General features: G+C 47.6%; 1 protein-coding gene across 1 annotated transcript in view; it reads right to left on the bottom strand.

Moving 5' to 3' along the window:
* LOC142493649 (CD109 antigen-like) overlaps positions 1 to 25,484 on the bottom strand; it is a 98,233-nt gene that overhangs the window by 58,269 nt on the left and 14,480 nt on the right. Inside the window, exons 9-10 of the mRNA XM_075598013.1 lie at positions 14,851 to 14,992; positions 898 to 1,007 (exon numbers count right to left, since the gene is read on the bottom strand). Coding sequence (XP_075454128.1) covers positions 898 to 1,007; positions 14,851 to 14,992 — 252 coding nt within the window. The remainder of the gene's footprint in view (positions 1 to 897; positions 1,008 to 14,850; positions 14,993 to 25,484) is intronic.

A 25,484-nucleotide genomic window follows, 5' to 3' on the forward strand; every position in this document is an offset into this window, starting at 1 on the left:
GGGACGATTTATCAATGTCATGGAGAGGTAAATAGAAGTTTATTTCAATGCATTGCTCTATTTCTTGCTTGTGTTTGTGTCAAATCTAACAGCAAAGATAAAACAACACTCAAAAGTTCATTCAGCTCCACAAACATTCTTTTCCCAATAGTCACTCAGATCACAATGCTTCCATTGCAGCCAGTAAGCACTCACAGTGTGTCACTTTTTTGGCCATGCACTTCTGTAACCAAGGCTAGGCTAAAAAAAAACTGTGTAAACTGCAGGCATAAGCTTTTACAAATCCATGTTAAAATGGATTTGAAGCAAAAAGTGAAAAACTGCTGGTGCTCATTTGCATTTCCTTACCCAGAATCCCTGGCTGCAGTGGAAGCATTGTTTGCTGAGTAGCTATGGGGAAAAACAAGTTTGTGGACCTGTTTGAGACTTGAATATGTCCACATAAGTATTTTTTTCATCTTTTTTTGTATGCTGTAGTGAGGATAGTTTTTGTCACTTTTGTACTCAACATAACTTTGAGCATCACATTTTTAGAAAGAGATTCCAACAGGTGATCCAAATTGTTTGCCAGATAACTTTATGCCACTTTACATTTTCGCAGAATTTTTGATGCAAATACAAGATAAACAATAATACAGAGAGATGCAGAATTTGATTCATCTCATTATAATTTGGACATCGTGTAACTCCTCCTGTAGCCACTTCTAAATTGCAAGTTGATGCTGCGCAAATGTGGAACGAAGACCTTGACACATGGACGCAAAGATTCACAAGATGAACATTATGTAATCTATGGCAATTTTGTTCCAAATCCTAAATAAAAGCCTTCTGTTTAACCACTGATAAGATGGTATGCTTTTGTTCAACATATTGTTAACTTCTCTTTACTGTACATACCTTTGCTGTGAGATTAATACCAGGTGAAAAAGTCTGTGGCTGATCCAAAAAGATTAGTCTATATTCAGTGGTTGTTACTGTGGTGTCTGTGGAAGCGTTAATTACGATACCTATAAAGATATGTAACCCAAAGATTGTTAATACACTTATATGTATTTATGTATTTACAGTATGTATGTATGTATGTATGTCTTTATGACAATCATATAAATAACAAATAATACAAATAACAGATGATTGGAATAAGTGCTTCAGACATAAATGTAACATTGTGGAAGAGGAGTCCTTGCTCTGAAGAGCTTGCAATCTAATTGGTGGGGAGAATGTACAGAGACGGTAGTAGGGAATTCTGGTAAGTGCATCTGCAGGGGGCCAAGCTTGATGTATCATGTGTAAAGTATTAGCAACAGTGCTACTCATATGCTTCTTTATAAAGTGTGTCTTAAGGTGGGTTTTAAAGGTGGATAGAGAGGGTGCTAGTCGAGTCTTGAGGGGAAGGGCATTCCAGAGGTGAGGGGCAGTCATGGAGAAAGGTTTAAGGCGGGAGAGGGCTTTAGATACAAAGGGGGTAGAGAGAAGAGATCCTTGAGCAGAACACAAGAGTCTGGATGGTACATATCGAGAAATTAGAGCTGAGATGTAACAAGGGGCAGAAGCGTGTAAAGCTTTAAAAGTGAGAAGGAGAATTTTGTGCGAGATGTTCGAGATGCGGGATTGGATGGGAAGCCAGGAGCCAGGAGTGATTAAAGCAGGGGAGACGCTGAGACAGATTTAGGAAATAGTAGAGTGATTCTGGCAGCATTGTTAAGGATAGATTGTAGGGGAGACAGGTGAGAGGCAGGAGGCCGGACAGCAGATGCTACAGTAATCAAGATGGGAGAGAATGAGGGCCTGAGTCAAAGTTTTAGCAGTTGAGTAACAGAGGAAAGGGAGTATCTTTGTAATATTGTGGAGGAAAAAGCGACAGGTTTTAGATATGTTTTGAATGTCAAGGGAGAATGTGAGAGAGGAGTCGTGTGTGACCCCTAGGCAGCGTACTTGGACTACTGGGTGAATGATAGTACTTCCAACAGTAATGTGGAAGGAGGTAGTAGGGCAAAGTTTGGGAGGAAGTATGAGGAGTTCTGTTTTTGCCATGTTAGGTTTGAGTCGACGGAAGGCCATCCAGGATGATATCGCAGAGAGACATTCAGAAACTTTGGCACTCAGTAAATTTGTGTGTCGTCAGCATAGAGGTGATATTTAAACCCAAGAGATGTGATTAGGTCACTTAGAGAAAGTGTGTACAGAGAAAAGAGAAGAAGTCCCAGGGCAGAGCCCTGGGGTAACCCAAAAGAGAGATCAATGGAGGAGGAGGTGTTAGCAAAAGAGACACTGAAAGTACGATGGGAGAGGAAGGACCTCTGTCTTTGGCAGAATGCAGGTCATTAGTTATTTTAGTGAGGGCTGTTTCTGTGGAGTAAGCAGTGCGGAAGCCAGATTGTAGAGGGTCTGGGAGAGAATAGGTGTTGAGAAAATGGAGCAAACGAGAGAATACAAGACGTTCAAGGAGTTTAGAGGCAAAAGGCAGGAGGGAGACAGGTCAATAGTTAGAAAGACAGGTATGGTCAAGCTTGCTGTTTTTGAGTAATGGTATAACTGTTACATGTTTGGAGGAGGGAAAGGTACCAGAGTAGAGGGAGGAGTTAAAGGTCGGTGTGAGCATAGGGATTATAGTAGGAGCAAGAGGTTTTAGGAGATGGGATGAAATGGGGTCAAGAGGGCAGGTGGTAGAGGGAGAAGAGGAGATCAGCAGTGACACATTCTCCTCCGAGACAGCGGAAAAAGAGTCAAGGAAGGCAAGAGGAGAGTTAGGAAATGGGGTTGGATGGGAGGAGGAAACAGAGGGGATGTTATAACATATGGATTCCACCTTTTCCTTAAAATAGTCAGCAAAGTCTTGAGGTGAGATGGCGGAAGAAGAAGAGGCAGCTGAGGGTGGTCTAAGTAGAGAGTCAAAGACAGAGAAGCATTGGCATGGGTTAGACTTGTGCACGTTGATTAGTGAAGAAAATTAGTTTTGTTTAGCCTGAGAGAGGGCAGAGTTGAAACAGGACAGCATAACTTTGTAGTGAAGGAAGTTTGCGAGAGTGAGCATGGAAAGAAAGAGGAGGTTTGAGGTGGATTTATAGGGGTGTGTTTTAGTGAAGGGGATATAGCTGTGTAGTGTCAGAGGACGCAGGTAAGAAAGGAGTTCATGTGAACTGAGAAGTCGTGAAGGAAGTGGAGATGGTGATATATGAATAGAGTTAGAGACATAATGAGGCTGGTAGAAAGAAGTCCATAATTTGAAAAGAAGTGAGGCCATAGCAAATATAAATAGTAAAGGTGGCATCACAGTAATAGTTTAGTGCTGAGATGTGCAGTCTGGGATAGATAATATCATCCTTTCCAGCATACAGTAGATCAATTTCAGGAATCAGGACCAGTATCTGATGTCCGCTTGCTCACTCCTTTTTAACTCCCTTTTAAACCCCACTTTGCTTGCTACTTAAAATGTGCTACTTGAACAGGGGCTGCTATGCGTGTGGTTATATAGCTCTAAAATGTCACCTGATTGAATTTATATCAGACCAGGCAACTTAATTAGCACACTTAAGGGACATTAAAACAAATGGTTATTCTAAACAGAGTGTTGTCCAAGTAGATGTTAAATAAAGATCAATTGCAGATGGGCTTAATTTATTTTAATATATCTTGTGTGACAGAAACCAGGGGTTGGTAATAAACTCCATATACAGGGCTCCCAGGATACTGAACAGTTTCTGTCCTGTCTAAGCTGAACAGGGCAGCCTCGTGGTACAGGCACTCCATTCCACAGTTTGTCTGCTGCCTGTTTTCTGTCACCTGTCATGCTGATTAGAGTTCAGGTATATAAGACCTGTTTCCTGTTTCCTCTGGGCCCCGCCCAAGAGCCTGGAAGGCTGCTGAACTGCAGAGGGGTGAGAAAGCCTCTTTCCCAAATCGCTTCATTCATTCTGTTAGTTTGTCTAAAGACTGCAAAGGTACTTATTTTGTTGGTGGAAGTGGACAAGCCACTTCCAACTCTGAGTCAGGGACATCTAAGTTTAAGTTATCGCTCAGACGAGCAGCTTTTTGTTTGGCTTTGTTTTCTGTTTAAACTGTGGCAGTCTCAGTGCCTGGGACTGAATAAACCAGGCATAGCCTGTTTAAAGGAACAGTACGTGACGTCTCATCATTTAACCTACCCTAAAAGACCGTGTTCTAACAGTCCCGGACAGACGGCGGAGCCCCGGAGTAAGCCGTTTGTCACATATGGTGGAGAATGCGGGCAGAACACTAAAAGGTCTGGGGGTTAAAGAACTTTAAAGAAAAAAAAAAAAAAAAAAAGGTTTTTTTTTTCTCTCTCTCCAAACAAGATGGAAGACGTGGTGAGTGCGCTGGTACGCAATGTCGCTGTCCAGAGAGACGCGAATGAAGCCCTGCAACAGGCGAATGCAAACCAGCAAGAGACAAACCGCTTGCTGAAAGAGGAGCAACAGCGGTTCGCTCAGGGCTTACAGCAGGAACTCGAGATCCTGAGGGAGACTATCAGTAACCTTCCACTGGCAGCGGCAGCCCCAGTTCCGAAAATGACCAGGGCAAGCCACTACCTTCAGAAGATGGGACCCTCGGATGATGTGGAAGCCTATCTTCTCACGTTTGAACGCACGGCACAGAGAGAGGGATGGCCAGAAGCTGAGTGGGCTGGTCTAATCGCACCCTTCCTAAGCGGCGAACCCCAGAAGGCTTACTTTGATCTAGAGCCAGCCGAAGCTAACGTCTATGCCAAATTGAAGTTCGAGATCCTCGCCCGCCTCGGCGTAACCACGGCTGTTCGCGCCCAAAGGTTTCACGCATGGTCCTTCACGATGGATAAAGCCACCCGAAGCCAGATGTATGACCTCATCCACCTCGCCCGGAAGTGGCTACAACCCGAGATCAACTCAGCAAGCCACATCGTGGAACGGTTGGTCATGGACCAGTTCTTGAGGAAACTTCCCTCTGCCTTACGCCATTGGGTCAGTCGGAGTGACCCCCACAATGCGGATGAGCTTGTGGCCCTCGTAGAAAGGTACAATGCAGCAGGAGAGCACCCGCAACCCACAGTCGTGGAGCAACCCCACTACCCGAGGTTCCAGGACTCTTCCAGAGACGGTAAAAGGGTACCGGGGTTAAGGGGAGCTGAAGAGCGGCGACCACCTTCACGCAGCACCAGCAACAGTGGTTCGCACACTAAGGGCAATAGCCAACATGGGGAGCCGGGAAAAGGCTCTAAGTGGGACACAGACTATGTACCTAAATGTGTAAATTGTCATGAGAGGGGCCACACAGCAAAAATCTGCCCACTAAATGAGGAGCCCATGCAATGCAACAGCGTGGAACCTTATTCGCTGTTGTCCCAATGTATGGGCCCTAGCCCAGAGGACCCCTTGAATAACCATCTGTGGGCATTTGTAAAGGTTAATGGTAAGAGGGTTCGGGCACTTCTTGACTCTGGGAGTATGGTCACACTGGTGTCCGAATACCTATTGCCCATTAAGAAGAAACAGGTAAACAGTTCACAAAGAGTGGCAATTTGTTGTATACATGGGGATAATCATGAATATTCCACTGTTGATGTTTTTTTTGAAACAGAATTTGGTTCTTTAGATTTCAAGGTGGGTGTTGTACCCAAACTGGCACATGATGTGTTAATAGGGACCGACTTTCCCCATTTTCTAAAAATGTGGTCCCCAGCTCAGAATAGCGCCCAGAGTTCAATAGCAGACCATAACGAAGTGTTAGAAGAAACAAATCCTTTCCCTTTTTCAGAAATGGAGGTTGACGAGGGCCCAAATAAGAAGGGGGAAAAGGAGGAGTGCTGTGAAATTCCCTTCCCCATCACTACTTTGGTAGGGAATACCCCAAATCAAGATGTTGATCAGGCACTTACCACCCCAGTACAGGATAAGACCCTCGCTGACCTAGAGGTCAGTCCTGGGAGTTTTAAGAAGGCCCAGTGGGAGGACCCCACATTAGCGGTAGCAAGGGGAAATATACGGGACCAGAATAGTACTCATGGCCAACCAGATAGGTCACTTGCTTACCCCTACTTCGAGGTAGAGAACGACCTAGTATATCGGGTTGATAAAAGAAAATCAGTTACAACTAAACAATTGTTGGTACCACGGACATTCCGTAACGTAGTATTACACCTCGCACATAGTCATCCATTGGGGGGACACCTAGGGGTGGAAAAGACAAAAGAAAAGGTTCTCCGAAGCTTTTATTGGCCTGGGGTTCTGGCAGAAATTACAAACTATTGTTCCTCATGCCCAGAATGTCAGATCACCGCCCCGTTCAAAGCATACCGCAGCCCATTGGTACCCCTTCCCATAATAGAGGTACCATTTGACCGGATTGCTATGGATCTAGTAGGACCCCTAATAAAGTCTGCTAGGGGACATCAGCATATATTGGTAATATTAGATTATGCTACCCGATATCCGGAGGCAGTTCCCCTACGTAGCACCTCTGCTAAAAACATAGCAAAAGAGTTAGTACTTCTGTTTTCCCGGGTCGGAATTCCTAAAGAGATCTTATCTGACCAGGGAACACCATTTATGTCCCAAGTAACAAAAGAGCTATGTAAACTCCTAAAAATCAAGCATCTCAGAACCTCAGTCTATCATCCACAAACAGATGGTTTAGTGGAAAGGTTCAATAAAACCTTAAAGAGCATGTTACGCCGGGTGGTCGATAAGGATGGGAAAAACTGGGACTGTTTGTTACCATACCTGTTATTTGCCATTAGGGAAGTTCCCCAGTCATCCACAGGCTTCTCCCCGTTTGAACTATTGTATGGCCGACATCCAAGGGGCTTACTGGATATAGCCAAAGAAACTTGGGAACACGAGGTTACCCCTTACAGAAGTGTAATAGAGCATGTTGCCCAAATGCAGGACCGCATTGCTGCAGTCCTACCCATAGTGAGGGAACACATGGAGAAAGCTCAAGAAGCACAAAGGAATACGTATAATAAGGGTGCTAGGGTCAGAATTTTTTTTCCAGGTGATAGGGTACTAGTTCTGGTTCCCACCGTGGAGAGTAAATTCCTTGCTAAATGGCATGGGCCATATGAGGTCTTGGAAAGAGTGGGAGAAGTAAATTATAGGGTAAGGCAGCCAGGTAGGAGGAAACCTGAGCAAATTTACCATATAAACCTACTCAAGCCCTGGAAAGATAGAGAGGTCTTGTTAACCCTAGTACCCCCAGGTCCGTCAGAGAATCAAGAAACTGACCCAGAGGTTAGCATAGCTGAAACACTGTCCGTGCATCAGAAACGAGAGGTCCAGAGTTTAGTGAGAAGGAACAAAGAAATCTTCTCTACACAGCCAGGTAAAACTAACGTAATTAAACATGACATAGTCTCTGAACCGGGGGTCCGAGTTAACCTTAAACCGTACCGAATCCCAGAGGCCAAGAGAGAGGCTATAAGTTTAGAGGTTAAAAAAATGCTAAAACTAGGCGTAATTGAGGAATCCCAAAGTGGGTGGAACAGCCCTATAGTTTTAGTCCCAAAGCCAGACGGTACAACAAGGTTTTGTAATGACTACCGGAAACTAAACGCGGTGTCAAAATTTGATACTTATCCTATGCCCAGGGTGGATGAACTTGTAGAGAGACTGGGCAAAGCCCGATATCTCACAACCCTAGACCTAACAAAAGGGTACTGGCAGGTTCCCCTCACAGAAAGGGCAAAAGAAAAAACAGCCTTCTCAACCCCAGACGGCCTCTTTCAATATAAGGTGCTGCCTTTTGGCTTACATGGAGCTCCCGCCACATTCCAAAGAATGATGGATAAAATTTTAAAACCACATGTTCGGTACGCTGCCGCCTACCTGGATGATGTGGTAATCCATAGTGAAGATTGGCAGTCCCACCTTCCAAAGGTCCAAGCTGTGCTCGACGCAGTTCGGTCTGCTGGACTAACTGCTAACCCCGCTAAATGCACTATTGGTCTGGAGGAGGCCAAGTATCTGGGGTATTCTATTGGTAGAGGGTTACTCAAACCACAAACACTCAAAGTAGAGGCGATACAAAATTGGCCAAGGCCAGTCACAAAAAAACAAGTAAGGACCTTTTTGGGGTTAATTGGCTACTATAGGAGGTTTATTCCCAATTTTGCAACTAAGGCAACCCCACTAACCGACCTCACAAAAGCAAGAGGACCTCTAATGGTAAAGTGGTCCCCCGAAGCCGAACAGGCCTTTAGAAGCCTGAAAGAAGCTCTCTGTGCCCAACCAGTGTTGGTCACACCTGACTTCTCCAAAGAGTTCGTAGTCCAAACCGACGCATCTGAGGTAGGGCTGGGGGCGGTACTCTCCCAGGAGTCTCAAGGGGAGGAGCACCCCATCCTTTATTTAAGTAGGAAACTAAATCCCCAGGAGAAAAATTACTCCATAGTCGAGAAAGAGTGTCTCGCAATAAAGTGGGCTGTAGAGACACTCAAGTATTATCTGTTGGGGAGAAAGTTCCGATTGGTCACAGATCATGCACCCCTTACCTGGATGTGTCAAAATAGGGAGAAGAACGCTAGGGTGACCAGGTGGTTCCTAAGCCTACAGCCCTTTAAATTTTCTGTGGAACACAGGTCGGGGCACAAACATGGCAATGCCGACGGGTTGTCAAGGATGCACTCCCTAATATCCATGGTCGCTCACCCCTCGAGGTCTGAGCTGGGGGGGAGGATATGTGACAGAAACCAGGGGTTGGTAATAAACTCCATATACAGGGCTCCCAGGATACTGAACAGTTTCTGTCCTGTCTAAGCTGAACAGGGCAGCCTCGTGGTACAGGCACTCCATTCCACAGTTTGTCTGCTGCCTGTTTTCTGTCACCTGTCATGCTGATTAGAGTTCAGGTATATAAGACCTGTTTCCTGTTTCCTCTGGGCCCCGCCCAAGAGCCTGGAAGGCTGCTGAACTGCAGAGGGGTGAGAAAGCCTCTTTCCCAAATCGCTTCATTCATTCTGTTAGTTTGTCTAAAGACTGCAAAGGTACTTATTTTGTTGGTGGAAGTGGACAAGCCACTTCCAACTCTGAGTCAGGGACATCTAAGTTTAAGTTATCGCTCAGACGAGCAGCTTTTTGTTTGGCTTTGTTTTCTGTTTAAACTGTGGCAGTCTCAGTGCCTGGGACTGAATAAACCAGGCATAGCCTGTTTAAAGGAACAGTACGTGACGTCTCATCATTTAACCTACCCTAAAAGACCGTGTTCTAACAGTCCCGGACAGACGGCGGAGCCCCGGAGTAAGCCGTTTGTCACACTTGTTAATACATACTTAAAGCAGATAGAAATAGGAAAAACAGAGTAGTTAATCATTTTCTCCATGTTGGGCTGGGATACCCTGTTGAAGTATTTTATAGTGAAATTCGTCAGTAATTTTCTGTTTCAGAAATCTCGATCAAAATAGCTTTTCAGAGATTTTGATCTTTACAGGCATACCCCGCATTAACGTACGCAATGGGACCGGAGCATGTATGTAAAGCGAAAATGTACTTTAAGTGAAGCACTACCTTTATTCCACTTATCCATGCATGTACTGTACTGCAAACATCATATAAGTGCATAACTGAGGTAAATAACGCATTTGTAACAGGCTCCATAGTCTCCCCGCTTGTGCACAGCTTCGGTACAGGTAGGGAGCCGGTATTGCTGTTCAGGACGTGCAGACAGGCTCATGCGTGAGCTGCCGTTTGCCTATTGAGCGAGATGTACTTACTCGCGAGTGTATTTAAAGTGAGTGTACTTAAACCGGGGTATGCCTGTATATGGTATAATATACAGTATAATATATTGTAGTGTTCAGAGCTTTAATATATTGTAGTGTTCAGAACCTTTTTGGAACCTTGCAGTACTACCATCCTGACACTGCTACAAGCAGGGAAATATCATTTGATACAATAACATTAAGGGTTATATTGATCCAACACTCCCAGCTGCAAAACTTGGGCAAACTCTGAGCAAAACAACTGCACCAGATTTATAAAATAAAAAAAATACCATTGCTTTCAATTGGATTACTTTTCTTTAGTAAATCTAGTACTGCTTTTGGTTCTATTATTGCTCCAGTTTTACAGCTGAGACAGTAAGAGAATGGACCCCTAAAGGGGTATTTAGGAAATCTAGCTTAATCTCTGAAGGCTTTTTATCAAACTCTTACCGCTGTAAAGTTGTTGTTATCCGGTTGTGTTTTCCCAACATTTTTTTCACCAGTTCCACAGCTGAGAGTCTTTGATAAAAAGCTGCCTAAGTGATACATACACAAAATGCAAAGCTGCCATTTTCAGAGCTTGGTGCAGGGCATCATGACTACACAGTGCTGCCGACAGGGGGGAGAGCCGGGACACGTGTCCCGGGCCCGGCAGCTGTGGGGTGCCTGGCTGCTCACGCTGGAAGTTGGGCCCGGCCAGGCCCAACTTCTGCAACCAGCTGACAGGCCTCTGGTTGCCGGCTTCTCGGTCTCGGCTCTCCCCAGCTGCTACAGGCCTCTCTCTGCCAGGGTGGGCCTCTCTCCCCTGCCGGGACTCCTTCGCTGCTAGGTCGGGACGCTCTTCAGTCGGTGCACGACGGAAACTGGGCAGGACTTCCTGGCGGCCCAGCTTCCAGCACGAACCGGTGGGAGAGAGGCCTGGTCTCACAGAGAGGGAGGCCCAGCATGGGAGAGAAGTCCGGCAGCAGCCGGGGGACGGAGTATTGTTTTTTGTGTGGGGGGTATTGTATTTTGTTTGTGCGGCGGTTAATCAGACCAGTTTAAAAAACCTCTACTGGGGATAGCCCAAGATATACATTAGCACATACGCATTGTGCTGGCCCAGGAAAAGAGAAACTCCTTAGCACACAACTGTGCTGACAATGGAGAACGAGGACTCCTTAGCACCCAACTCTGCTGATGTAAGGAGAGAGTCTTGAGCACACACCAAGATACCTGGGCACCATTGACCTGAAGGGCCACCTGCTTTAAGGTACCTCTTGAGACCTTGGGGTGCTGGGCTGTAAGGGGCTTTTCCTCCCAGTCTTGCAGACTGGGGAGTGAGTTAGCCCTTACTAGGCATAGGTGTTTGGTGCTTTGTTAATTTAGCTGAGCCCCCTTACCTCCGTGCCGGGTTGGGAAGGGGGCGTAGCGGCTGCGGTGGCAGTTGGAGCTTCTCCCTTGGTGGGCGCCGCCATGTTTGGTCTCGTGTATGCGTGGGACACAGCTTGCACATGCGCAGAATGTTCTCAGGTCCGGCAGCCATTTGGAGGGAGATGTGCATGCGCAAGGGAGCCTAATAGTGGTGGCCATCTTCTTTATTGCTCTGCAGGGGAACTACATTACCGAGAGTGCTCAGGGGTGGACCGATCACATGGGCAGTGGTAGCCAATAGGGCAGGCAGATCCACAGTGAGGGGAGAGAGGCAGTTTGGCGTGATGTAGCGTGAAGAGGCAGTCGGAGCCAGGATACAGAAGGGGAAGGTAGGGTCTGGGTGTCAGTGACTCCCAGACTAGGCCCAGATTGCCCCTTAAATCCCAGATAGGCCCCACACATATAGATTGTGGCTGCTACAGGGAAAGGCCCTTAGATAGGGACAATTCCCCAGTAGCTTGTCAGTGGTAGACATCAGCAGCAGAACAACACGCTGTGAATTGCGGCCTGTAGTCTGGGACCAGACCACCACTGTATTATCAGAGACTCTTAAAGGCGAGAGCCTCCAGTGGGAGTTCATCCAATGCAGAGGCGGACGCCGTCGCAGACGATGATATCGCTGGATGAGCGGATCCCCAGTTGTTATTCAGCAGTACCCGGGTGCTGGAGCCCTGGGCAGGTACCTCAACAAGTGCACCAACAATTCACAGGATAGCGCTATTCCACACACTTTTGGGTGGACCCTGACATTGGGGGAAAAGGACATAATTTGTATTGGTGCCAAGCACCCTATGTACTTTGGGGACACTCACTTGGTGTATTGGGGTGGTGTGTGATATACTGTGGGGTACAGGTCGTATGTTGTGGTTCAGTAAAGCGTTATTATATACCTGTGTATATGTCATTACTATTTGGGTTCCTGCGAGGGGCTTATCCCAGGTTGAAGCGTTGCACTTATGCTAGCAAGAGACCACCCCAGGCACACAGTTGCGGAGGCTCAGGCCTTCTGGTAGCCAAACAGGTAACAGTAGTACTTGTGGTTCCTTACTTATGGGGAAAAGGGGCTACATTTATTTTGTTTTGTATGCTGTACAGTGTTTAAAGGGACAGGCTAAATAAATCCATGCTATAATTTCCCCAAAATTGTCTCCCTGTGTGTACGTCTGCACCTGCCTTTTACAGGGGGTATTGCATTTGTTGTGTTGGGGGGAGGTATTGTATTTTGTGGGGGGGGTATTGTATTTTTTGTGTGGAGGGTATATTGTATTTTGGGGGTCAGGATTGTTGTATTTTGGTGGTGGCTGTATTGTATTTTGGGGTGTATTGTATTTTGGCGGAGGTATTGTATTTTGTGTGAGTGTGATGTATTGTGTGTGGGGACGTGTGTGTGTGTGTGGGGAGGGGGGATTAAGGGAGGGGGGTAATTCAATGATAGCGGAGGGGGTGAGAGTGTGAGAGAAGAGAGGGGGTGGAAGAGGGAGGTGGGGGAGTGAGAGGGGGGGAGTGAGTGAAGAAGAGAGGGATGATGAGTGAGAGACAGAGGGGGGAAGAGAAATATATGCAGAGAGGAAGGGGGGAGTGCGGAGGTGTGAGAGGGGGGTAGAGGAGGGGGCTCCTGAGGAGGTGTGAAAGGGGGGGATAGAGGAGGGGGCTCGTGAGGAGTATGAAAGGTGGGGGCTTGCAAAGCTGCTGAAATGGGGGAGGGAGGTTGAAACTCTAGTCCCGGGCCTATTCTTTGGTCCTGTGACTACATACCAGCCTTAATGTTACAATAAGCCAATACGCAAGATTGCAACATATACTTTTGAATGAGTGTTTGTCATTTGATATTACAGTTTTACTGGTAAGGACTGGGCTTTCAGATGCTGAACATATTTTTCAAAATATTACCAAACATAAGAATGTACTCCTTCTATTAGGTAGCATTATTCATTTTGTCAGGTCTATTCATTAAGTCCATTTAAAGGAAATGATATGCTATTAAAGGCTTTCATGATTTCTTATGTATTGTATTGTATATGTAATGTATTGTTGTCTTAGCAATTTGGAGTCAGAAATTGTTTACAAAGTGATGTTAAGTAGAGTGAAAATACTATTTCTGTTGAGATTTACTAAAATAATTGCATGCAAAAAAAAGACAAAATTATCAAGGGTAATAAAAGTTGCACTCAATGGGGAAAACAGAAGCACAAATATATATATAAATACATATGTAAAAAGATTAATGGGTAGGAAAAGGGATTGCAAATACTGTATATCACTACATATTATCAATAATTATATAAACCTTAAGTAGACATAGGTTCTATACTGAACCAAAATTAGTCCTGGTAAAACAAAGTTTAATAATGTCCTCATTCAAAATTCATAGGTCTTCCATGATGTTCATTAGCACCTCTGGGACCTAGGCAGCCAATGAAATCATTCTTGAGAATGATTTTATGACTGCCACTTAGATCCCTAAGCTGCCATGTGTAGCCCCGCCCCCTCCCCACCCCCTCCTCAATTCCTAAAACAGTCTGCTGGGGATAAATACTAATCGCCCAGCAAACTGCCGCCCTCCCTCCCTCCCTCCAACTCCTGCAGCTGGCACCCTGAACGAGGCCTAAGACTTGCAATATTTTTCCCTGTCTTGCTAATATTGTTTATATGTTTTGGAGCTGGTAACCTGTTTAGTTGGCCAGCTGTCGTTAGAAAGGGCCACAGTAAGGTTTAGTTAGTCTCCTGAAAGGAGTAGGTGTTTGTTTTACGATTTTTGTTTTACCTTAAAGGGACAGTAGCCCCAATGTTTTATTTGTTATTTTGTGGAGAAATAAAACTGAACATTTGGTTTACCCCAAAAATGCATGTGTGAACTCTTCTCTGACCTCGTCTACAGGCCTCTCCCTCACAATTGGTCAGACTTACTAGAGATGGAAGTAAAGCATTTCTTTGCATACATTATTATATTGCACTGTCAAAAAATCAAATGCTTGCAAATGTTGAAAGTCAATTCTTCACTGGTTTGGGTCGCTATATACAATATCGTAGTTGTGTAGGCAATGGATGGATCCAATGCTCACAACCTCATACAGAGGTATGTGCAGACAAACCACAAAGCACTATGTTGTGAAGAAGGGCACAATCGTCCATTCCTGTTGTCATGAAACACGATGTGGCCCTTCTTCACAACATTGGATCCAACCTATACAACTACAGTAGGACATTGTATATAGCCACCCAAGCCAGTGAAGACGTGATGTTTAATATTGGGTGAGCTTTTGATTGTTTGATGGTAAACTATAAGTGTCTTCTTGTATTATGAAAAGGTAACTTTAGCACCTTACCGTCTGAAGACAGGTGTCTTGTGCAGTAAGTGGGAACTATATCTATTAGTTTTGAAAAACTAAAAAGGGCAAATGGATTTGTTTAGGATGCAACTAAATGTAATATAGTAAGAAGTAGATGAAAATACTGTAGAATGTGTGACATTCTAGATGCCTGGGGGTAGGGGGTGGAAGAGAGGTGGGGAGAGGGGGAACTATTTTACTAGTTCAAAGTCCTAAGAATAACTCCTCTCAGTCACTACTACAGTAATATTGAACCAAATTGAAGGTTAATGTACATGGAGAGAAAGCAAGGAAACATTGGGGTTAACAAACACCTGATGAAGTGTATTTCCAAAGTGTACTGCATAACCATATATGCAATAAAAAATGTTGATTATATCATTTTGATATAATGAAATTCTTTGCTTTATTTACCTGTTAGTTCTTCTGTCACTGAGACTGTTATGTTTATTGGGATGCTATATATTGGTGAACCTTCTTGGAAATTCCAAATCTGCGATTTCAACAGCTCTAATATTTCTGCATATTTAAAACTGAAGTTTACTGATCCTGAAATCTGTAATCGAAAACAAAAAACATGCAAATTAATACACTATTTTTCTTATACAGTTTTGCTGTATCCTTTTCTCCACACCATTGGTTTGTATTAGTCTTGATTATTGTTATGTGCCAGTATTTGATGTAGGTGTGCCTATTGTACATGTATATTTAATGATATTCTATCTATCTATCTTAGTCCAAAATATGATATATTCACATATACAAAGCACACAAACAAACCCAATGTTTCGGTCCTCAGAGGGACCTTCGTCAGAAGGGTGACCCCGAGGAAGGTCCATCTCTGAGGACCGAAACGTTGGGTTTGTTTGTGTGCTTTGTATATGTGAATATAACATATTTTAGATTACTAGGGAGCTGTCTCTTTTTCCCTTTGGAAATTTGTTTTCTATTATATTCCTATGGGATAAGCATCTACATATACCCCACTACTGGAGTGCTAACTGTTGTTTGTGTGTACAGCTGCAACGGCCGTTATTCAAACAAATCACAGCGCTGATTTTGTGTGCCCTGCTGTACTCCATGCAGCATGAACGCGGATAATCGCCCCAGGCACCCGCGCTTATCGCGATTGCTTTGTTTGAATTTCATGGATTCTGTTTTTGGGTGCAATGAAATTAATGAATTGCAATGTGTACAGTACTGTGCTACTGTGGTACTGTGTCAATTTAAGGTGTTTAAAAACCAGAACGCTAAAATGCCATTTTCTGCATTCACCACTCTCGCGTCTTAAGGCGGTACGGTTGGAAGACACCCCGCGTCATGACATCAGTATTCCGATGTACACAACACGCGAAGTGTTTGAATAACGGCCACTGCAGCTGTATATGTGTATATGTCTCTCTCTCTCTATATACAGCTAAACCCCGTTATAACGCGGGTCTCGGGGTCCACCCCGAGACCACCGCGTTACTAACGGGGTCGCGAGAAAAAAAAATGGCCGCCGCGCTTTAGCGCATATTCATCCCGCGGGACAGGAGATGGGAGCGGGCATGTCCCTCCGCTCCCCGCTTCCCCCTGTCACCGCGGGACAGGCCGCGGGGCAGGAGATGGGAGCGGGGATGTCTCTCCTGTCCCCGCTTCCCCCTGTCACCTCGGAACAGGCCGCGGGGCAGGAGATGGGAGCGGGGATGTCCCTCCTGTCCCCGCTTCCCCCTGTCACCTCGGGACAGGCCGCGGGGCAGGAGATGGGAGCGGGGATGTCCCTCCTGTCCCCGCTTCCCCCTGTCACCTCGGGACAGGCCGCGGGGCAGGAGATGGGAGCGGGGATGTCCCTCCTGTCCCCGCTTCCCCCTGTCACCTCGGGACAGGCCGCGGGGCAGGAGATGGGAGCGGGGATGTCCCTCCTGTCCCCGCTTCCCCCTGTCACCTCGGGACAGGCCGCGGGGCAGGAGATGGGAGCGGGGATGTCCCTCCTGTCCCCGCTTCCCCCTGTCACCTCGGGACAGGCCGCGGGGCAGGAGATGGGAGCGGGGATGTCTCTCCTGTCCCCGCTTCCCCCTGTCACCTCGGGACAGGCCGCGGGGCAGGAGATGGGAGTGGGGATGTCCCCTCAGGTCGCCGCTTACCTCAGAACCATGCTGCCTGCATGGAGGTTGTAGCGGGGGGTTTCTTCTCCCCACCGCTGTCCCCGGTGCTCCCGCTGCCTGCGCGGGAGGAGGGGGGGGAGCGGGTGGTGGTGCTGGTCGCGGCCCGTCTGTGTAGAGTGAGAGAGTGTGTGTGTATGTATATATGGGAGAGAAAGTGTGTGTGTGTATATGGGTGTGTGAGTGTGGGTAAGTGTCTGAGTGTGTGTGTAAGTGTGTGTAAGTGTGTGTGAGTGTGTGTGAGTGTCTGTGAGTGTCTGTGAGTGTGTAAGTGTGTGTGAGTGTGTGTGAGTGTGTGTGAGTGTGTGTGAGTGTCTGTGAGTGTCTGTGAGTGTCTGTGAGTGTCTAAGTGTGTGTGAGTGTGTGTGAGTGTCTGAGTGTGTAAGTGTGTGTGAGTGTGTGTGAGTGTGTGTCTGTGAGTGTCTAAGTGTGTGTAAGTGTGTGTAAGTGTGTGTGAGTGTGTGTGAGTGTCTAAGTGTGTGTAAGTGTGTGTGTGTGTGTGTGTGTGTGTGAGTGTGTGTGAGTGTCTGTAAGTGTGCGTAAGTGTGCGTGAGTGTGCGTAAGTGTGTGTGAGTGTGCGTGAGTGTGGTCAGTGTGTGTGCAGTGTGTCAGTGTGAGCAATGAGCAGTGTGTGTGCAGTGTGCAGTGTGTGTGCAGTGTGGCAGTGAGCAATGAGCAGTGTGTGTGCAGTGAGTGTGTGCAGTGTGTCAGTGTGAGCAATGAGCAGTGTGTGTGCAGTGTGCAGTGTGTGTGCAGTGTGGCAGTGTGAGCAATGAGCAGTGTGTGTGCAGTGAGTGTGTGCAGTGTGCAAAAAAAAAAATGTAAAAAAATTTTTTTTAAAAAATTTTTTTTTTTTTTTTTTTTTTTTTTTTAAAAAAAAACGGGAGCCACGGGAAAACCGCGTTATAACCGAATCGCGGTATAACGAGGCGCGTTATAACGGGGTTTAGCTGTATATATATATCTATATTTCTAGTCAATGAAAAAATAGTTTGCACTCACGGTTTCTCAAATGAAGGCAGATGCTCGTCCCATATAGAAACATGTACAGGGTAACCAGGGAAATTTCGCTGGTTACCCTGTACATGTCTCTATATTTATATTTATATTTATATTTATATATATATATATATATATATATATATATATACATGTATATATATATATATATATATATATATATATATATATATATATATATATATATATATATAATCAAAAAATAAATAGATGATACCGTTCTGTGGCTAACGAAATGCTTTTATTTGTGCGAGCTTTCGAGATACACTGATCTCTTCTTCCGGCTATGTTACAATGAATGAAGCAAGCAAAAGCTATACTATAAACAGTGTCTATTGGAATGTTATCTGTGCTGGTCCTTCCCCCGGTGTGGATGTGTTTTATGGCTGGAGGTGTCAAAAGGTTCCTGAAAGCAAGTGATGAAAGAGTGTGTATGTGTATCAGTGTGAATTAACATGAATGGAGAGCCCACAGTATATACAGTGCTTTACAAAAGGTGTGTGTGGAGTGGGAGCGGATATAAATGGTGTGGGTGGGTGTGGAAATGTGAGAGTTAGTAGCATAACTAAAAGTGTGTGTGGATACTATGTGGTCCCTATTGGTGTATAGGGATGGAAAAACATGGAGTATAAGTATGTGTGAGAGACAGCTGTGTGTGCATACATATAGCACAGTATGTACAGACATGGCCTATAGCACTCATGGGAAGAGAGTTCTCTTGTGTCAGTACCAAGAATTTATCTCCTTGAATACAAACAGAAGGAGACAAGCGACAGGGTACCTTTGGTGGTCACATATAACCCACACCTAGGAGCCCTACGCAAGATCGCCAGGAAACTACAACCCATCCTCCAGGAAGATACAAGACTGCAACAGGTCTTCCCTGAAGCACCCTTATTATCATACAGACAACCCCATAATCTCAAGAATATTATGGTGAGGAGTAAAGTATTCAGCAGTACAACTGAATGCGGGACAAAACCATGCCAGGACCCAAGATGCAAAACCTGCGCAATGCTCTACACAGCGGACACAATACAAATACCACACAGGAATCGGGAATACAAAATCAGAGGAAGGTTCACCTGTTCCTCCAGCAATGTCGAGTACCTCATCATGTGCATGAAATGCCCAGGGGGCTGCTACTACATAGGTGAGACAGGGCAGGGGCTAAACAAGAGAATGAACCTGCACCGCCACAGCGTCACACGCGGAACAAGAGACAGTCCTGTTGGCGAACATTTCTCTGACTCTGGCCATAAGATGAACGATCTGAGGGTTGCCATACTCAAAGGTAATCTTAAAACACCGAAAGAGAGACGGTTGCATGAATACAAATTTATGCAACTGTTCGGGACACTTAGCAGTGGCCTAAACAGAGATCGAAATTTTATGAGTCATTACTGACACAAGTGAACTCTCTTCCCATGAGTGCTATAGGCCATGTCTGTACATACTGTGCTATATGTATGCACACACAGCTGTCTCTCACACATACTTATACTCCATGTTTTTCCATCCCTATACACCAATAGGGACCACACAGTATCCACAACCACTTTTAGTTATGCTACTAACTCTCACATTTCCACACCCACCCACACCATTTATATCTGCTCCCACTCCACACACACCTTTTGTAAAGCACTGTATATACTGTGGGCTCTCCATTCATGTTAATTCACACTGATACACATACACACTCTTTCATCACTTGCTTTCAGGAACCTTTTGACACCTCCAGCCATAAAACACATCCACACCGGGGGAAGGACCAGCACAGATAACATTCCAATAGTCACTGTTTATAGTATAGCTTTTGCTTGCTTCATTCATTGTAACATCGCCGGAAGAAGAGATCAGTGTATCTCGAAAGCTCGCACAAATAAAAGCATTTCGTTAGCCACAGAACGGTATCATCTATTTAATTTTTGATTATTGAAGCTCGGCTAACACGGTACTGATACCTCTACAAGTATATATATATATATATATATATATATATATATATATATAAATATATATATATATATATATATATATATATATATATATATACATATATACACACTATATATATATATATATATATATATATATATATATATATATACACAAATACAACTGTATGCTCATCTGCATGTCTTAGGCAGGTCTGCAACCCCGCCTTTCCCCATTATCACCCAGCATACAGCATTTCCACTGCAGCAAGGGATTCTGGGAAATGACATGCAAATGAGCACACAGTGTCACTTTTTGCCTCAAAAACCATTTTTAACATGGTTCCCTATAGGCTTAAGCTTGCTGCATGGTCACAGCTTTGAGCACAGCCAGGGTTAAGGTGCATTTCCCAGAATCCCTTACTGCAGTGGAAGTGCTGTATGCTGGGTGATAATGGGGAAAGGCGGGGTTGCAGACCTGCCTAAGACATGCAGATGAGCATACAGTTGTATTTGCATATTTGCTTTCCTGTGGAGGGTTTTTGTCACTTTTTTTACTCACCATAACTTAACTCAGTATTATGGTATAGCCTATCCCATAGCCTCTTTGCATACCCAGTTAAAATCAACCCCACACTGATGAGACCCATTAAGGTCGAAACAGCTGTCTGTGGGTGGCCTTTTGGCTAAGATCAAGAGGATGGAGGTCGCCATGGAGCCCGCCGGGACCACCCTGCACAAGGAGAAGAAGAAGACGAAGAAGGAGAAGCACACGGCACCCCCGGAGACGGTCCCAAGCAGCCAGGAGACGGACGGAGGAGGCTCAGCGGCAACCAGCTCCAACGGCTCAGGCGATGTTGCCACCCCCAGCGGCCTCACCCCCACTGCCAGCACCAGCAGTGGCGGCCCCAGCTCCAACCCTAGAGCTGGGAGCAGCAGCAACAGGAGGATCCCCCGCCTGGAACCCTGGATGAGGCAGACGGTGGTGATGCAGCTGAGGGAGGTCGACGGACATCGCCCTCTATTGGACGCTGAGACCTTTGCCAAGGAGCTGGTGAGCAAAGCAGGCTTTACTCCGGACGAGATCCTGAGCATCCAGGACCTCAGGGGTGGCCTGTTTTTCGTCACCTTCGCCACGGCGGGAGCCTGCAGGAGGTACTGGGAGGCTTTCCAGACCCTGAAACAGGAGGTCCCCTTCTCAGAGTTCGACGTGAACTGCCCTATCCAGAGGGATGAGAAGAGGATCACTGTGATGGTGAGGAACCCCCATATCCCTGGAAAGGATATTGCTACCTTTCTGCGGCGCTCTTGCACCGTGGTGAAGGAGCCGAGCAGGATCAAGGACAAGTTGGGGTACTGGGTGGGAAAGTGGAGCATGGTAGTTCGCTTGTGGCCAAATCCAGAAGCGGCAGATCGGCTGCACCACCTCCCTCCCAGTTTTTCACTTGCGGGCAGCTCAGGGAGGATCTTTTATCCTGACCAGCCCCAGACCTGCGGTAATTGCGGGAACCTGGGGCATCAGTGGAAACAGTGCACCCTGAAAGCCTGCAGAAACTGCAAGAACACCGGACACGAAACAAAGGATTGTCCCCGCCAGAAAACCTGCGACCTGTGCGGAGAGACAACCCACATGTTCCGGGACTGCCAGCTGAGGGTCAGGAGCTACGCAGAGGCCGCGGCGAAAGGCGCAACACCGGGCGCGCCCCTGACAGCAACCCAGAAGGCAGCCAAGAAGCCCCCTGCAAACCAACCCGTAAAGGCACAAGGGGGTAAGTATCAGAAGGAGCAAAGGGAAAAGGAGGCCACCCAAGCAGCGCCCGCTGCGGCTTCTGAGCCCGCTGCCCCTTCAGTAGCAGCCCCCACCCCACCCCTTCCCACCCTCACCCCTGCAGCAACACTCCCTCCCACACCCACTGCTGCTGCAACCCCCACCCTCCCCCCTACCCCAACCCTCCCCGCCCACCCACCACCCCTTGCCCCCTCCTCCCAACCCTCCACTGCAGCCCCCCCCACGCTACACGAGGCTGCAGCCCCTCCCTCTGTAACACCTCTACCCAACTCGAGGCTGTTGCACCCCCTCCCTCTTCCTCCCTTGCTACAGATACCGCCCCCATAGCCCAGACTGGAACGGAGAAGCAGGGAATAAAGAGGAGAGCCCCTGAGACTGATAGCCCGCACCAGGGGCTGGAGCAGAAGAGAGCCCAAATGCAAATCGGCAACTCACCCACTTCCAGCGACGCTGACAGTGACCTTGAAAGCGACCTGGAGGAGGAGGAAGCAGAGATGCAGGAGGCAGCCATTGCAGAGGAGCAGGCGGCCATTTTAGAACAGCCACCTAGCGAGACACAGGTGACCGTGGAAGAGCTCATAAGAGAGGGGCGAGAGGCAGCAGAGACCCTCCTCCTCCATGACAACCTTGGGCAAACCATGGATCTGCTAGTCCAGCTGTGCGAGGAGATCAACAAGACCACCCACGCCAGCGAGGATGGTAATTAGTATCACTGCATGTCTGTCCAACCCTTTATCCCCAAACTAATGGCGTCTTTTAACATTTTCTCCATTAACGTAAGGAGCATAGGAGACGTGCCAGAGTACTAACATTCCTTTCTTTACAGAAATGTGATGTGTATATGCTACAGGAATGTGCCTTACCTTTTTCTCGATCCTACAGGCACCTGAGCGGGCAGTGGTCTCACGGCCCCTCCTACTGGTCTGGGGGGAACGGGTGCAGGAACGTGGGTGTAGCCATTTTGATCCGGGGGGGATGTTTCACTGTTGATTCTGTCCATGAACTCGTCTGCGGCAGACTACTGGTCGTAGACGGTTCGTGGGCAGGGGAGCCGATTAGGCTCATCAATGTGTACGCCGCCCCCCGGAGAAATGAGCGCTTGGAACTTTTCCAGCACCTTCGCCCTTGGCTCTCAACCTCCAGGGCAGTGGTGATGGGTGGGGATTTCAACTGCACGATTGAGGTGGGGGGGCGCGTGCCCCCCAGCAAATCATCAAAGATAGATGTGACGTCCAGGCTACTCACGGCGATGATTGGGGAGGCATCCCTGAAGGACGTGGTGGGATCTATGGGAGCAGGCGCCGCAAACTACTCTTGGTGCCACCCAAATGGTTCCGTGCGTTCTCGGATTGACTTCCTGTTGACCACCAAGCAGGTACAGCACAGACAGCACTCCATGGTCGCAGTACATTTCTCTGACCACAGAGCCATTCATCTCCAGGGGCGCCTGGGAGGAGGTTTCCCCCCAGGGCCAGGATCCTGGAAGCTGAACTGCGCACTGCTGGAAAGGAAGGAGATCATGGAGGAGCTGAGAACAGCATACACAGCATGGAAAGAATAAAAGGCCTGTTTCCCCAGCACTACAGAGTGGTGGGAATTCACGAAGATAAGGATCCGTTGCTTCCTGCAGGCAAAGGGCAGACGCCTGGCGTGTGAGAGGAAGGGGGAGTTCGAGGGCCTGCAGCGCAAGCTGCAGTCCCTGCATGACCTCAAACGCTGCGGATGGAACGTGGATGACGACCTGGAGGAAACCAAGGAGAGCCTGCAAAAGCACTTTGAGGAGGAATCCAGACGAATCATCTTCCGTTCCAAGGTGGAGAACCTTGAGAGGGGGGAGAAATGCAATGCCTTCTTCTTCAAGAAACTCCACTCTGCCCACATGCCCCTGAGGGAGCTGCGAGACAAAGATGGCAACGTGCAGCAGGGGAAGGAGGAAGTCATGGGAGTCGTGAAAGATTTCTATGAAGACCTCTACTCCCCAAAAGCATCAGACCGAGACCAGGCTGACAAATTCCTGTCAGGGATTACAAACACCATCGACCCGGCAAGAAAAGCAGCCATGAACGCCCCCTAACGCTGGAGGAGCTCCACGCTGCAACCAAATCCTTTAAGAAGGGTAGGACACCGGGCGGAGATGGTATCCCAGCTGAGTTATACACAAAGCTGTGGGACCTGATCGGCCCGGACCTGCTCGAGCTTTACAGGGAAATGGAAGCAGAAGGTAGGATGCCCCCAACGCTGAGGGAAGGAATGCTGACGCTCTTGTACAAACGGAAGGGGGAGAGGTGCGACCTCAAGAACTGGCGTCCCATCTCCCTCCTGAACGCGGACTACAAGATCCTAGCAAAAGTCCTAGCGAACAGACTGAAGAAGGTCATCAGCCAGATCATCCACCCAGACCAGACGTGCGGCATCCCCGGACGCAGGATCGCAGACAGCCTCGCCCTAATCAGAGACGCAGTCCACTACATCAAAGACCGCCGTGTACACGCGGCCCTGGTCACCCTTGATCAGGAGAAGGCCTTTGACCGTGTCTCCCATGATTTCATGGGCAGGGTGCTGCGTGAGTATGGGATGGGGGAGATGTTCTGTTCTTATGTTAACCTGATGTACCTTGACATTTGCAGTGTGGCGATCGTGAACAGATGGAAGACTAACCCCTTCCCTGTCCTCTCAGGGGTTAGGCAGGGCTGCCCTCTTTCACCTCTCCTTTTTGTCTGTTGTATAGAGCTCTTCGCCCAGTGCATCAGACGAGACGCAGAGATCAGAGGGATCGTCGTGCCAGGACCCCAGAGACGCGAAGTGAAGTGCTCGCTCTACATGGATGACGTCACCATCTTCTGCGCAGATAGCCGGTCGGTGAGGACGCTGGTCCAGACGTGCGAGGATTTCGGGAAAGCTTCAGGAGCAAAAGTCAACTGCGGGAAGTCAGAGACCAAGCTATTTGGGCTTTGGAACCTGACTGCCGACCCCCTCCCCTTCCCCATCAGAGCAGACCTCATTCAAATCCTTGGAGTCTGGTTTGGTGTGGGGAGCGAGGCCGCTGCCCTGAAGAGCTGGAACGAGAGGCTGAACAAGGTGAAGCAGAAGATCGGATTGTGGCACCTCAGACCCCTCACCATTGAGGGGAAAAAGCTGGTACTGCTGAACGAGATCCTCCCTGTCCTGCAGTATGTGGCCCAGGCATACCCGCCTTCGACCAGAACCTGCCAGGAGATCTCCATGGCAGTGTTCCGCTTTGTCTTGGGGGCCAAGTTTGAGAGGGGAAAGCGCGAGGTGATGTACAAAGAGCCGCACAAGGGGGGTAGAGGAATCCCCGACATCCCCACTATGCTGCGCGCCTTCTTTGTAAGCAACTGCGTGCGGATCACCCTGAGAGACTGCGACAAAGACTCCTCTGGCTACTCCATGTCCCGCCTCCTACTCCTGCCGCTCTGGAGAGCACTGGGGTGGGACAAGTGGGACAGCTCCATCCCTTACAGCTGGCGCACGCCCTGGGTCTACAAGGACGTGAAGAAGTTTGTGAGGCAGAACAATCTGGAGGGAGTAAAACCAGACCTGTGGAAGCCCAAGGTCATCTACAAAATGATCAGGGCTAAAGACATCATGGAATCGGTCCCAGGTCTCCACCCCAACACCTTTGGAACGGTGTGGAGGAATGTGGCATCGAAAAGACTAATGAACAAACACAAAGACATTGCTTGGCAGGCCATACACGGGGGACCTCTTCTGGAACTGCCCCTTTGCGCAGGCCTTGCTGCGCGCGCTGGACACTGACTTAAATGATTATATACCGAGGAAGTGCGTCACGTACTACTCGGTGTTCCACGGACTTTTCACAGGAACACACACAGAGGACGCAATCGAAGCCGGTTGGCGTCTAATGTGCTGTTTCAAGGACGTTTTACTATTCGCCAGGGAACGTTTGATCAAGGGGGAGAAGAGGATGTCGGTACAGGACTGTCGCAGGCTGCTCCACAGCCTGCTCAAGGACTATTCCATCTTTGACGGCCCTGAGGAGGAGGACTAAACACCGCCCTCCCCACCCCCCCCGCCCCCTTACTCCCCCGCCCCAAAAGTTTTTCTGTGCAATAAAGTTAGAGATAATGTGTGTATGATATGTCTTGTCTGTGGTGCAGTGCATACGTATAAATG

This window comes from Ascaphus truei, chromosome 4, assembly GCF_040206685.1.
Source record: "Ascaphus truei isolate aAscTru1 chromosome 4, aAscTru1.hap1, whole genome shotgun sequence".
NCBI lineage: Eukaryota > Metazoa > Chordata > Amphibia > Anura > Ascaphidae > Ascaphus > Ascaphus truei.